The sequence below is a fragment of the Epinephelus moara genome, chromosome 13, assembly GCF_006386435.1.
Source record: "Epinephelus moara isolate mb chromosome 13, YSFRI_EMoa_1.0, whole genome shotgun sequence".
NCBI classification, from domain to species: Eukaryota; Metazoa; Chordata; class Actinopteri; order Perciformes; family Serranidae; genus Epinephelus; species Epinephelus moara.
This window is the reverse complement of record NC_065518.1, coordinates 408,434-421,330: the sequence shown is the minus strand read 5'-3', so window position 1 is coordinate 421,330 and position 12,897 is coordinate 408,434. Positions and strand designations below refer to the sequence as shown.

General features: G+C 42.2%; 2 protein-coding genes across 4 annotated transcripts in view; both read left to right on the top strand.

Annotated features, from left to right (window-relative positions):
- tap2t (transporter associated with antigen processing, subunit type t, teleost specific) overlaps window positions 1-8,779 on the top strand; it is an 18,198-nt gene extending 9,419 nt beyond the window's left edge. For 2 of the 3 annotated variants that reach the window (XM_050060401.1, XM_050060402.1), the window contains exons 10-12: window positions 609-768; window positions 2,801-2,937; window positions 6,846-8,779. In XM_050060401.1, the coding sequence (XP_049916358.1) occupies window positions 609-768; window positions 2,801-2,937; window positions 6,846-7,031 (483 nt within the window). In that variant the 3' untranslated portion in view covers window positions 7,032-8,779. The remainder of the gene's footprint in view (window positions 1-608; window positions 769-2,800; window positions 2,938-6,845) is intronic. The other variant, XR_007570944.1, reaches the window with a different exon arrangement.
- Window positions 8,780-10,531: 1,752 nt separating this feature from the next.
- acsf2 (acyl-CoA synthetase family member 2) overlaps window positions 10,532-12,897 on the top strand; it is a 53,819-nt gene continuing 51,453 nt past the window's right edge. Inside the window, exon 1 of the mRNA XM_050060770.1 lies at window positions 10,532-10,904. Coding sequence (XP_049916727.1) covers window positions 10,786-10,904 — 119 coding nt within the window. The 5' untranslated portion in view covers window positions 10,532-10,785. The remainder of the gene's footprint in view (window positions 10,905-12,897) is intronic.

Genomic DNA, 12,897 nt, shown 5'->3' with positions numbered 1-12,897 from the left:
GGAGGCTGACGGCGCCCCAGATTCAAACGTCCAAAAACACATAATTGAAACCACAAAATATCTCCATACTGCTCGTCCATAGTGATCCAAGTGTCCTGAAGCCCCGACATAAAAAGTTGTTTGGAAAAACCTCATTTGAACTCTGTTTTTAGCCTCATTGTAGCCTGTAGCTCTGACTGCCTCTCTGGGCACTGCGCTAACGTGTGTGCACTTGTGCGAGACCAGCGAAAGCACGTGAACACACGTGAGCGTGTTGCTACCTCCTCTCCCCTTGGATCTCTGCAAGTGATGTGAGGACTCTAAACCTTCACCTGAGCCTCCCTCGGCATATGGGTGAGTAGATAATGGCTGAATTTTCATTTTTGGGTGCACTATCCCTTTAATCACTTTTCTTGCCAGTATTCAGCGTCATATCTCAGGAACAGAAGGGGAGACATTTGAACAGAAGGGGAGACATTTGAACAGATACTGAATTGGTGACTCTAATCTTAATACTATGTTGACTGTACAGATGTTCTGTGCTGCCTGGTTAAAACTGTGTGTGAAATTCAATCCTTACAACCAGCACTGCACTAACACTAGTGTGTGTATTAACCTCATGTATTCAGATGGCCCTGGTATCCCAGAATCCTGTGCTGTTTTCTGGATCACTGAGATACAACATTGAGTACGGCCTGAAGGACTGCACCATGGAGAAGGTGAAGGAAGCTGCGAAGAGGGCCAAGGCAGACGACTTCATCTCTGAGCTGAAGGACGAATATGACACAGGTACAGAAGTGGACGTATACAGGTGTAAACAAAGGTGTTTGTTACAAAACTAATTAAAACCAATCAGTCCTGAACGCTACAAATAGTTTTCCTTTGTTTTTATGCCTCTGCACCACTGATAGCCGTGACCGTGGGTCGTCTGTCTGTTCAGTATTTGTGGTCAGATACTGAATTGGTGACACTAATGTTGAAACTGTGCTGATTGTGGAGCTCTTGTGTGCTGCGGGGGAAGATGTGTGTGAAGCATCCATTTCTTTACAGACATGGATGTAAACTCTAAGTGTAACTTGACTGGTTGGTGGAGTAATTCTAGTTTAATGTTATCCTGTTCAGGATGAACTATCTAATGCAATTGTTTTATTGTTGTTTTTTATTGTCTATTTAACGGCACTAAGGAGCCTTTGGCTTCGTCTCACGTGACCAGCCTTCCTTACTTCGGAATGGGACTCTGGGGACATTCGTCTTTCGTTTTGTAATAGAAATGGGCGGGGATATCCAGACCACGTGATGGCGTTGCCATAGGTACGGCACGTGTGTTACATGTAACAGAGACGTTGCAGCTCTGCAATATAGCTGAATCAAATGAAGTTATATCCATTTTAATCTCTTCGTGCGATGCACTGAACACTTCCTTTTCTGTTGTACTACGGACAACAATTTGGGGAACAGCAATTCCGGTGTAGGCAGGTGTAAGGCAAAGCTAGTCAGCCATTGGTCGTGGAAGTATGGAAGTACACGGATTTGGATCCAATCACATCACTGCCACTGGGAGCCAGCACTAGTTCTATTACAACTTTCCTATGGGAATGTCCACAGACGACAGAGTCAGCCAGCGTGCTGACGTCATCGGTGTCTTTGTAAGAGACTAACCTTTGGCCCCGATAGGACAGAGCACTTTGTAGCAGCTTTTGTAATTGATTTCAATGAGAGTAAAACTTTGTAGTTGCTGCTTTTGTGTTGCTGATTGCCTCATGAATTTGCAAGAGCGTTCTCAAGTTGAAAAACCGTCAACTCGGAGCAGAAAACGCCCGACATCATTCGGCTTTTTTCCCCCGTTGTCATATGGGATGGAAGTCAGGCCTTCTGTGATGGTGACGACAACAAGACGAGGCAACATTCATGGAGGACAAACTAGTGGTGGTTGTCCATTTTCTGTGCAGATGTTTATTCACTTGGTACGATAACTAGATACTAACTAACTCACTGTTTAAAATAATACAGGGTACAGATGTGTGAGTTTACTTCACAGTAAAATAAAGGTTAAGCAAAGCACAGGTGATTTGATGGTTGTCCTACAAGAACGACTTAAAAAAGATGCAGCAAGCTTCTCTGTTTTTAAATTGTAGGCTCTGATGAAAAAATGCAGTACGGTGCGCTTTGTGATTTGCAGCCTGCTCGGAGCAGTGTCTGGTTGGAGTAATTATTAGTATTATTATTAGTTTGTACTTTTTGTTGTTTTAATAGTCTGTTTAATGTGGGCGTCGTATGCTTGTGTACTGTGTTTGCACTGTAGTGTGAGGGCAGAGAGATGGGTCACAGACTCAAATAAAGATAAAAGTTAGAGCTGCTTTCTTTTCATCTTGTGCTTGAGACATTTTTATGAATAAATTTTAACTTACATCAACACTGTAGGATGGACATTAAATATCATAAAAAAATCAGCTGCAGTTACAGAAACTGAAAATACACAAGTCAGTAAATGTACAATAGGAATGATGACATAAAGTAACATGTACATTTTTTACAGATTATATTTGTGTATCTAAACCGGTACAGATTGATGCACTGTGTCCTGTGAAACAGAAACTGTAACGGACATACCGTTGGAAATGAGTTAAATATTAACGTTGAACATACGATGGTCACGACAGATGTGATGTGATGGAAGGAAAGTCTTGGTTTACAGCTCCAAGTGTCCGGCTGGGGAGCAAAGATCTGTTGTGGTGATGTGATATTTCAGTAATGATTGATGGAAAACATTTTGATGTTTTTATTATCTGAATAATCTTTATGTCCGTATTTCATTTTACAGACATCGGGGAATGTGGTGGCAGACTCTCTGATGGGCAGAGGCAGTGCATCGCCATCATCAGAGCTCTGGTTCGAGAGCCGCAGGTCATCATACTGGATGAGGCCACCAGCAAACTGGATGTTGAAGTGCAGCATACTGTAAGTATAAAACACAGTCAGAGCATGTCTGTGTCACTGCTGAGACCCATCTTACACTGAGCAGACTCTCAGTGATTATATCCCCTTTGACTAACAGTTGTCTCTATTAAAGATGGCTCTGCTCCATTCAAGTGTCCCAATAAGCCGTGACAGTGAGTCAGCGTGCACAATACCAGGAGCCTGAAACTCAAGCTGCTAAATGGAATTCAGCCATCATGAGTTTTGTTACTTACACCTGTGCTTTTCTGACCTACATAAAGAGGCCTGGCCCTCCAGGTGCATAAACGACCTTAAGTTTCAAACCTGTCCACAGCTGTATGTTGCTTATCTTCAGTGCCGGTAGATCTGCAACAAAGAACATGAAATCAACAGCAGAAACATCAGATAGGTCGGATCACCGTGTGTAACTGTTTATCTTTAAACATTCCCAAGGAGACTCTTTCAGAGTCAAAGTCAAAGTTCATTTATTTGTCTCCCTTGGGAGAAATGTGGTTTAGAGACAGGGTACTGCTGCATAAACAGCAAGAAACATACAAACAAAAATACGTAAAAGACAGTAAAACATTCAGCATTAAAACATACTGGTAACCAGATAGGGACCAATGTGCAAAAAGATCTTTACGTCTGGTGTTAACTGTACATGTTTATAAAAACATGAAGTATTTAATATATCAGTCACTTGATTTGTGCCCAACATGGAGCAGATTAGCACGTAGTTTAATCTGAACAGAAATGTACAATCTGTTTGTTTTGCTAATGGGACTGAGAGTGTCTCACTGAATTGTTCCTTCTTTAACAACTTTGACACAAACCACATTTTTTGTTGAGCGTCTGATTTCCCTGCAGACATTTACAATCTCTACACACCAAATAATCACGACTAAACAAGCTGCAGCAAGTTGTTATCATCAGTCTTTTATCTTATCTACTCAGATAATCTCACTTCAGGACTGTGTGGGTGTGGTTGCTTCAGATTTCCTTCACTGTGATGTGGCAACAAAAGACAAACAGCGTCATAGTTACAGTCTAGATTGCAGCTACTCCGCCCCCTTCATACGGCTGTGTGCCTCCCTTTGTGTGTGGCGAGCAGCAGAGCAAACAGTTTATGTGCTCAAAATGTCGTTTTTGAAGCATTTTACATTTGTTTTTGTAATTCTGTTTTTATTGGTTTATTAAGACAATATACAAACAAAATCCACAACCAGATAAACATGAAGAACTTTTGAGCGTGACAATAAGTAAATAGATAAAACTACATGAATAAAATAAAATGGATTCATTGAAATGATTACATAAAATAAGCATAAAAATAAGTAGATAAGGAAACAAATAAATAAGTTCTGTAAACAAAGATACTGGATCAAAACATACACAGAGAGAGAGACAATGAGGGGCTACTGATTACACTATAATAATAATAATAATAATAATAATACATTTTATTTATAGAGCGCTTTTCAAAGACTCAAAGACACTTTACAGGCATTAAAAAAAGTGCAGGGAAATTCAATCAAGAGTGCAAAACAGCAGACAAAAGAGGAAAAACTTACAGACAGGAGTGCATTAGGTATAGACAAGGTTATAGACAAATAATGGTGCTGACATACAAAGTTAGGTGGGTATAAGGGACGAGCAAGAAGGAAGTAGGACGGATTAAATGCAGAACGGAACAGGTATGTTTAGAGTTGAGTTTTGAAGGAGGTGAGGTCTGTGCAGCCGCGGATGTGTTGTGGGAGGGAGCTCCAGAGGGTGGGGGCAGCAACAGAAAATACAGATACAGATACAGAAAAACTTTATGTATCCCCGAAGGGCAATTCAGTTCCTACAGTCCACCGACAACACATANAGGGAGCTCCAGAGGGTGGGGGCAGCAACAGAGAAAGCTCTGTCCCCCCAGGTGCGGCGCTTGGTCGTAGGTACAGGTACAGGTACAGATACAGAAAAACTTTATGTATCCCCGAAGGGCAATTCAGTTCCTACAGTCCACCGACAACACATAAAACATTCACACAACATGATTTACAATAGGTGTCAGAGGGAGCATGACATGACGAATGGGATCCCGCAAGAAACACACTGTACAAGACAGTGTTACGGGACTACGCAACAACAAATACAAGATTACAATAACAAGACCCAAATAGGAACCCTAACAACTACTGCTTAAAAAGAAGCACCTCAATATATTTCATCAATGAGTTCCAAGAATCAGAGACAATTAAATAAATAAATAAATAAAAATAGAGCCAAATAGGCCTGTTGCACACAGCAGATACTGCAATCACAGTGACCCTGCATTCAGCAGCTTGACAGCAGAAGGAATGAATGACTTTGAATATCTGTTAGTCTTCCTCAGAGGCTGCAGATAACATCGTCCTGATGGCATTAGGGTGAATTCTCCACCCAAGACATGATCTTGATTTATTATGTTTTTTGGACACATTCCTCCCAGACAGAGTTCAAGTCTGACAAGTTTGTGCCAACAATTTTGGAGCAGACTTTTACAATGTTGTTTAGGTTGTTCCTGTCTTTCACTGTCAGACTACTACTCAGTACGGTGAGGAGGTTGGCGTCAGAGGAGCGGAGGGTGCAGGAAGAGGTGTAGGGGTGGAGAAGGTCTTTAAGGTAGGAGGGGGCCTGGTTGTGAAGTGCTTTGTGGGTGAGTAGGAGGATTTTGAATTGGAGGCGGAACAGGGAGCCAGTGTAGGTTCTGGAGGGCAGGGGTTATGTGGTCACAGGAGTGGGTGTGGGTGAGGAGGCGCACAGCAGAGTTCTGGATATACTGAAGTTTATTTAGGAGATTGGAGGTTGTGCCGTAGAGGATACTGTTGCAGTAGTCAATTGGAGATGTAATACATCTCCAATTGACTACTGCAACAGTATTATGCATTATGAGGGTTTCAGCTGCAGGGAAGGAGAGAGAGGGGCGGAGGCGGGCGATGTTTTTGAGATGGTGGAATGCTGATTTGGTGACTTGCTTGATGTGTTGGTTGAAGGAGAGATTGCTGTCGAAGATGACTCCAAGGTTGCGGCAGTGGGGGGAGGGGGTGGAGTTGTCGATAGAGAGATGGAAGTCTTTGGCTGCCAGGGTGAGGGAATTTGGACCAATTATGAGTAAGTCTGATTTGTCGTAGTTAAGTTTGAGGAGATTTGTTTGTATCCAGTGTCTGATATCAGAGAGACAGTGGCTGAATGATGCGTTTCTAATACTTACTCACACAAAGTCAGGTCGAACATTTGAGACAGTCACTGTCCAATGTGTCCAGTACTCAATAAAATAATCCACCTGTTTCCTCAAATTTAAAGTCATTCTCTAAAAAGTAAAAGAGTTCTGGCAGAAGATTAAACAAGCTCTGGAGAATAAATATACTGGACAGACGATTAACACTGGACCCAAAGTGTTTTATTCTTGATTTACATCCTGACAAACTTCTTCCATCCAAGAAAGATATTGCTGCCTCAAATCTCTGTCTACCACTTGCAAAAAGAGTCATCTCACTGTCATAAAGTTCATAAATTGGATTAAAGAATTATCCATAACTCAACCTGTGGAAAAGTTTGCAAACTATCAAACGATTAAAGCATGACATGAACATAACAATATGGGAACCCTCTTTGAAAAACAGAGAAACCATTTTTTTCTTTTCTTTTCTGTTTATTTTATTATGTATAATTCTATTATTACTGTTGTTTGCATTTTGTTGTCTTTGAAATGTCTGACATGTGAGGGAAGACTTCTTTTTGTTGTCAGACAATAATTTCTGCATTTCATTTTCTTCTGGATGAAAAATTTGTGTTGCTGGAGTTTTTACCGCCGTGATCTCACACATTTACATCTCCATTATCCTTGTCTGATAAGTTGTGCAGACACAGACTGCTGTAACTTGGTATGTCACTGTGCGTCTCAGGTGCTGCAGGAGGTTCTGGCGTGCAGTCAGACCGTCCTGGTGGTGGCTCATCAGCTGAAGACTGTGGAGAAAGCAGATCACATCATCTTCATGGAGAAGGGGGAAGTCGTGGAGGAGGGGACGCACCAAGAGCTCATGGCCAAGAGAGGACGCTACCATCGTTTGAAAGAGGAACTGTTCCTTTAACTCCGCCGAGAAAAGCTTTCTGCGGCGATTTTAGGTGCAATAAGTGATTGGAATGTTAAGAAAAAAAGTTGTCCTGACCTGGTGACCCTCCTGTTTTTCATCTAATAAGAATCTGTTGATACAAAAAGCATCTAGTTCATGAAGGGGTTTCGTCTGTCTGTTTCATAGGTGCAACATGTGTGCGTAAATGATGTTTATGTCTTAGAAGGCTCAACAGTTTGATGTCGTCACACAGACAAAGGTGACATTAGAAATAATTGACACTTTAATGCACCTCAAAGTGCAGCTCACGGGTCAATGGTGGCCCTCAGAAACATTTTGTGCAGCTCGCAATCATGACATGAAATGCATGCATTATATTTTAATCAACCACAATCCATTTCAGTTCTTTCACTTTCAGTTCTGACATTTAATACACTCCTAAACTGCCCCCCCCTCACAGGCGTCTGTCAGGTTATACCGGCCCTACACACAACAACTTCTCACAAACTTCCAGTGACGGAGTGAAATCATGAGTTTGTCCCTCAGCTGTCTGACATTATTCTACGTTTTTAGTCTTGGCCTCGTGCAAATACTGAAGTTCAATGACGTGAACATGGTCTGCAACCAACAGCTGCTCTCTCCAGCACCAAACAGGAAGCAGTAAACCAGGTAGACAGTAAACATGGAGGGACTCTAGGGAGATGCAAGAATGTGACCAAGTCTCAGTTTCTTGTTTTGAGGAAAAGAAGGAGAACCTGGTGGAGTTGTGAGTGAGCAGGAGTCTGTTTAATTTGGCGTATTTCTGATCCACCAACCAGCACTTATTGTAGTGAGAAATATTAACAGTTGGCCTCTCAGTCCCACAGTCTCCTCCCACTGACATAGCAAAGCTAACCAACGGAGGCTGGCAGTGAGCTGAGGCAACAACATCCAAAATGTAAGGTTTGTACACAAATACAGTTTATCTACATGGAGTGTGTTGATGCAGAGTTTACAAGAATACTGTCGACACGTGGCGCCTTTTATCTTGTTTTACTAGAGTTATGTGTTTTTGGAGACACATAAGGAATTCCTAATGTTATGTTTTATCAAAGGGAGTTTTTAAAGTCTCCCAGTGTGTGGTAAGCATCAAGGATGACAACTTGTAGTGGCTCCTACCGTCGCAGGAGTTATGTTCCGTCATCACTGCCAGTGCTGTAAGCTGTAGTGGCTATTATCTACAGTTAGCTGCAGTTAACTACAGTTAGCTACAGTTAGCTGCAGTTAACGACAGTAAGCTACAGTTAGCTACAGTTAACGACAGTAAGCTACAATTAACTACAGTTAGCTGCAGTTAGCTACAGTTAACTACAGTTAGCTGCAGTTAGCTACAGTTAGCTGCAGTTGGCTACCGTTAGCTAAAGTTAGCTGCAGTTAACTACAGTAAGCTACAATTAACTACAGTTAGCTGCAGTTAGCTACAGTTAACTACAGTTAGCTGCAGTTAGCTACAGTTAGCTGCAGTTGGCTACCATTAGCTAAAGTTAGCTGCAGTTAACTACAGTTAGCTGCAGTTAATGACAGTAAGCTACAGTTAGCTACAGTTAGCTACAGTTAACGACAGTAAGCTACAATTAACTACAGTTAGCTGCAGTTAGCTACAGTTAACTACAGTTAGCTGCAGTTAACTACAGTTAGCTGCAGTTAGCTACAGTTAGCTACAGTTAGCTGCAGTTAACTACAGTTAGCTACAGTTAACTACAGTTAGCTGCAGTTAACTACAGTTAGCTACAGTTAGCTGCAGTTAACGACAGTAAGCTACAGTTAGCTGCAGTTAGCTACAGTTAGCTACAGTTAGCTGCAGTTAACTACAGTTAGCTGCAGTTAACTACAGTTAGCTACAGTTAGCTGCAGTTAGCTGCAGTTAACTACAGTTAGCTGCAGTTAGCTACTGCTCAGACTGTAGTCAGACTGTAGCAGCAGAAGCACTTAATGTATTAACATGCTGTTTCTTTGCCTTGTTGTTTGTGACGTCAAGTTTCAGTGAGACGAAGTTAGGCAGTAATTTACACTGGGAGAAAAATGATCTTTGCTACGACAGGTAACCACACACCACCAACCGAAATAATCACTAGCAACTGTTTTCATGATACACACCAGTTCTTTTGAAACATGGTGTGCTGCAGTTTTGTGTGTGGTTTGTCATGTTGTTCTCTTGCTGTGGGTACAATCGAAGCCAAACACTGTCCTGTCCATGTCACTACTTTAAAATGTATTAAAAATTGAAAGTTATTTAAGTGTTACGTGTTACGTGTTGTGTGTTGTGTAGACTCTAGCAGTGTTGTTTGATGTATTTTTGGTAAAGTGTGAGTACGTCATAACCAATGTCATAAAAAGCATTTTTCCTCCACAGTCTTCGCTCGTATCCTGAAATGGCTCTCAGTAACTGACTTTAAAAACTCCAGATCTAATCTTTTTCTGAAGGTTGTGTCCAGGGTTGGAAATTAACTTTTTGTCCACCTGCCACTGTGGCTTGTGGACTCCACTCAGTAGATTCCCATTGTGTTTTTAGCTGATGAGTGTATGTGTGCATATTTTAGCAGCATTTGGCTGCTGCTGATCTCCAGCCCTGGTTGGGTCACAGAGGTGTCAGTTATTAAACATATGTGCCCAGATGTTGAACGGGTGATCACGGCCCTGAGAAGAAGAATATTGATGTTTTTTGTGATGAATAATGTTGTAAAGACTCCTTCACCACTAAGTCCAATATTACTTGACTTGCTTTTGATGATATTTTGTCCTTTTTGTTGCCCAAAAATCACCATCAGCAAACTCACCTAACTCCATTTGAGTAAAACATAATGTCAGTATGCTCAGAGTCAGCATTGTGTCCACATGTCACTGGGTGAATAAGGGTTTATTTTCAGATAAACCAGAGTTGGTGATTGTTGCTGAACAATGTTTTTGTTATTTTATTATGTTGTTATGTTGTGCAGGTAAGTGATCTGATGGGACTGTGGAGCTGGAGTTTTTTCCACATACACAGTCACTGAAATCTCCAAATTCAGCCGGGGTGAAAAAAGAGGCTCAGCTTTTAACTCCTCTGTATGCCACTGACAATCATGTTCACTCCACTGATGGCAGCTGTTGGTGCTCACTGTGAAGGCACTTCCCTCAGGCTGAACACACTCAGAGCTACATGAGTTCATTCTGATCAGCTGATCAAAAACTCAGATGGTGTTTCTCAAGGTCAAGGATCCTCCCTCCTACAGAGGCAAGGCAGCATTCAGTGTCCCCAGGTGCCCCAACTCAGAGTTTGTTGGGTCTGCTTCCTGAAACATGTCCCTGAGCTTGTCTGTGGCAAAAGCAACCACATGTAGTAAAGTGATGGTTGTCAGTTGCCTGCAGGGGATCACATTCTGCATGTCACACTGCTGCAGGCTGCTGGCTCTCACTCACTCGCTCACTCAGTGCTGGACCAGTTTGTTCACATGATAAACTAAGGTTGATGTTTATAAATAAGTTTCCCAGCAGTCTGGTGGCACTTTGTGGCTCCTCAGTTGTTTCCTTCCAGCACTGACGCCTCCATCAGGAGAGCACTGCTGTGAACTCATGTGGCGGATCAAGGTCCGTGGAAGGAGCTGCCAATCGCTGCAGACTAATCTCCCGCGAATCAAAAGTGAATTCCTGCCTGAAGTGTGTCAGAGCAGCTCAGTCCCGCGGAGCTCAGAGGAAGTGGATCTCTCCCAGTGTGTTGGTGAAGAAGAGGAGCGCTGAGCTGCAGCTGCACAACATGATACCCAGGCTGGTGCTGTGCTCACAGGCTCTACGGAACAACTGTGTGTTCTCCACATGTGTAAAGGTTCTGCAGAGACCGTGGACACGTCACCCAGGATCACCTACAGCCACTCGGTGAGTGACAGACACACACGCACCCACGCATGATCCAAACACAGTGTTCACTTTCACTTCACTTTAAAGCTCACGTGGCTGGTTTCCTTTAAACTACATTAAAAACAAAGTCTAACAAATATGACAACATGTTCCTCAAAAACAAAAGTTTATTTGTGGGTAACTTTTTGATTATGTAACGGCTGCTGGGACAGATAACATGACACCACTTGAGAGGTTTCTAAACGCAACACAGCCAGCCCCCACATTTAATATTACGTAATCTTGACTTGTGCATTATATTAACTGCCATCTCTCCGCAGGGCGCGCGTGCAAAATAAAATAAACACTGTTGTAAACATGCAGAAATGTGAGGATGTGACCAGGAGGGGGGGCATTAGAGAAACACGAGTCTGGTGTTTTGCTCTCCAGCTAAAATAGTTCTCACTACACGGTTGTTTAATGTCGGGTTGTGAAGGTGTTCACATTATTTTGTCCACCTCCTGCACTCTGTTGATGACGTCAGCAGTGAGTGACTCCAGTGTGAGCACTGATCCAGAGTCAGTGTGGCAGCTGCTGATCACAGCAACTGGAAAGACGAATAAAATAATTGATTTTCATTGAAGTGTGTTTGATGTTGGCAGGAAGTCAGGTGACGTCATGTGAGCAGGGCTGGAGTACATGTTGAGCTACTTTTCCTGTACTCATCACACACTGTAAAGTAATCAGTTACTGTAGGTACAGTTATGGTAAGATAGGAGTTATGATGACAGGATTTATGTAGCAGGAATATTTAGACCACACACAGTGACATGTTACTGCAGAACACTGGAAACATATGATATCAGAGGGAGTGTGTTGGATTGTGTGTGAAGCTGTGGGACTGTGAGGCAGCAGTTTGTGCAAATGGGTCGTTGCAGATCATCATGCCTGGACGTAACTGTTCAGCACATCCTCACTCCGCCCTCGTCAGGTATTGATGTTTCAGTCATGGACTTTCCACGTCCAGATGCATCATGAAAGGCACCGTATATAACCCATGTTATCATGAAAGCTGCAAACACATGACCAATGGAATGACAGGTGGGAAAGAAGAGGTAGTACAAAGATTGAAAGTCCACGTAAGAAGGTTCGCAAAAGGTGATGGATGGGTTCAAGACATTTTCACTGTGACCTCTTCACATGTCCACGTTTGCTCATGGACTTTCCACGTCCACATATGGCGTCCAAGGTACCCTGGGTGTGTTGGTTGTTGACGTTCTGGGACGCCGTGTCAACTTCAGCCTGTTACATGCATTGTCTGTTTTCAAAATACACTTCTGTTTGCACAGGAAATGTACAGTTTGCATACAGTCTCTTTCAAAATAAAAGCACTACGTCGGTACAATGCAGGTTAAAAAAAAAAGCTACCATCTAGTTGCAGTACAGCACTGTGACTTACTTCACTGTTGATTTTTACAGTAGAGAAGAATTACAGTGGTGATGGAGTGTTTTAGTCACTGTATCTGTATGGACAAAGGACAGTTTGAGACATTAAAGGGCTCTTTTTTATGCACAAACTGGGACTTTTTTCACAATCTGGAAATTGATGTTGCTGTTGAAACAATAACAGACTATTTAAAGTTCTGTGTTGACTGTGTGGTTCCCAAAAAGGTGGTTAAAGTATATCCAAACAATAAACCTTACATAAGCAAAGAAGTGAAGGACTGTATTAACTGAAATTTTTTTTAAAAACCAGGACCGTATGGGTTTGAAAATAGTGCAAAAAGAACTTGATCAAAAGTTGAGGGATGCCAGGAGGAAACACAAGGACATCATAGAACAGAACTTCACCTCAATGAATTCGAAAAAGTTATGGGACTCTATGAAAGCAGCAGCTAATATGACTACGAAGAGGAGGTGTCTTATCACAGATGATGAACTCAAAAAAGCAAACAAGCTTAATGACTTTTTCATGAGGTTTGACACACATGATTTCTCCTTGGAATGTGATCAAATGCTTCAGTCTATCAAC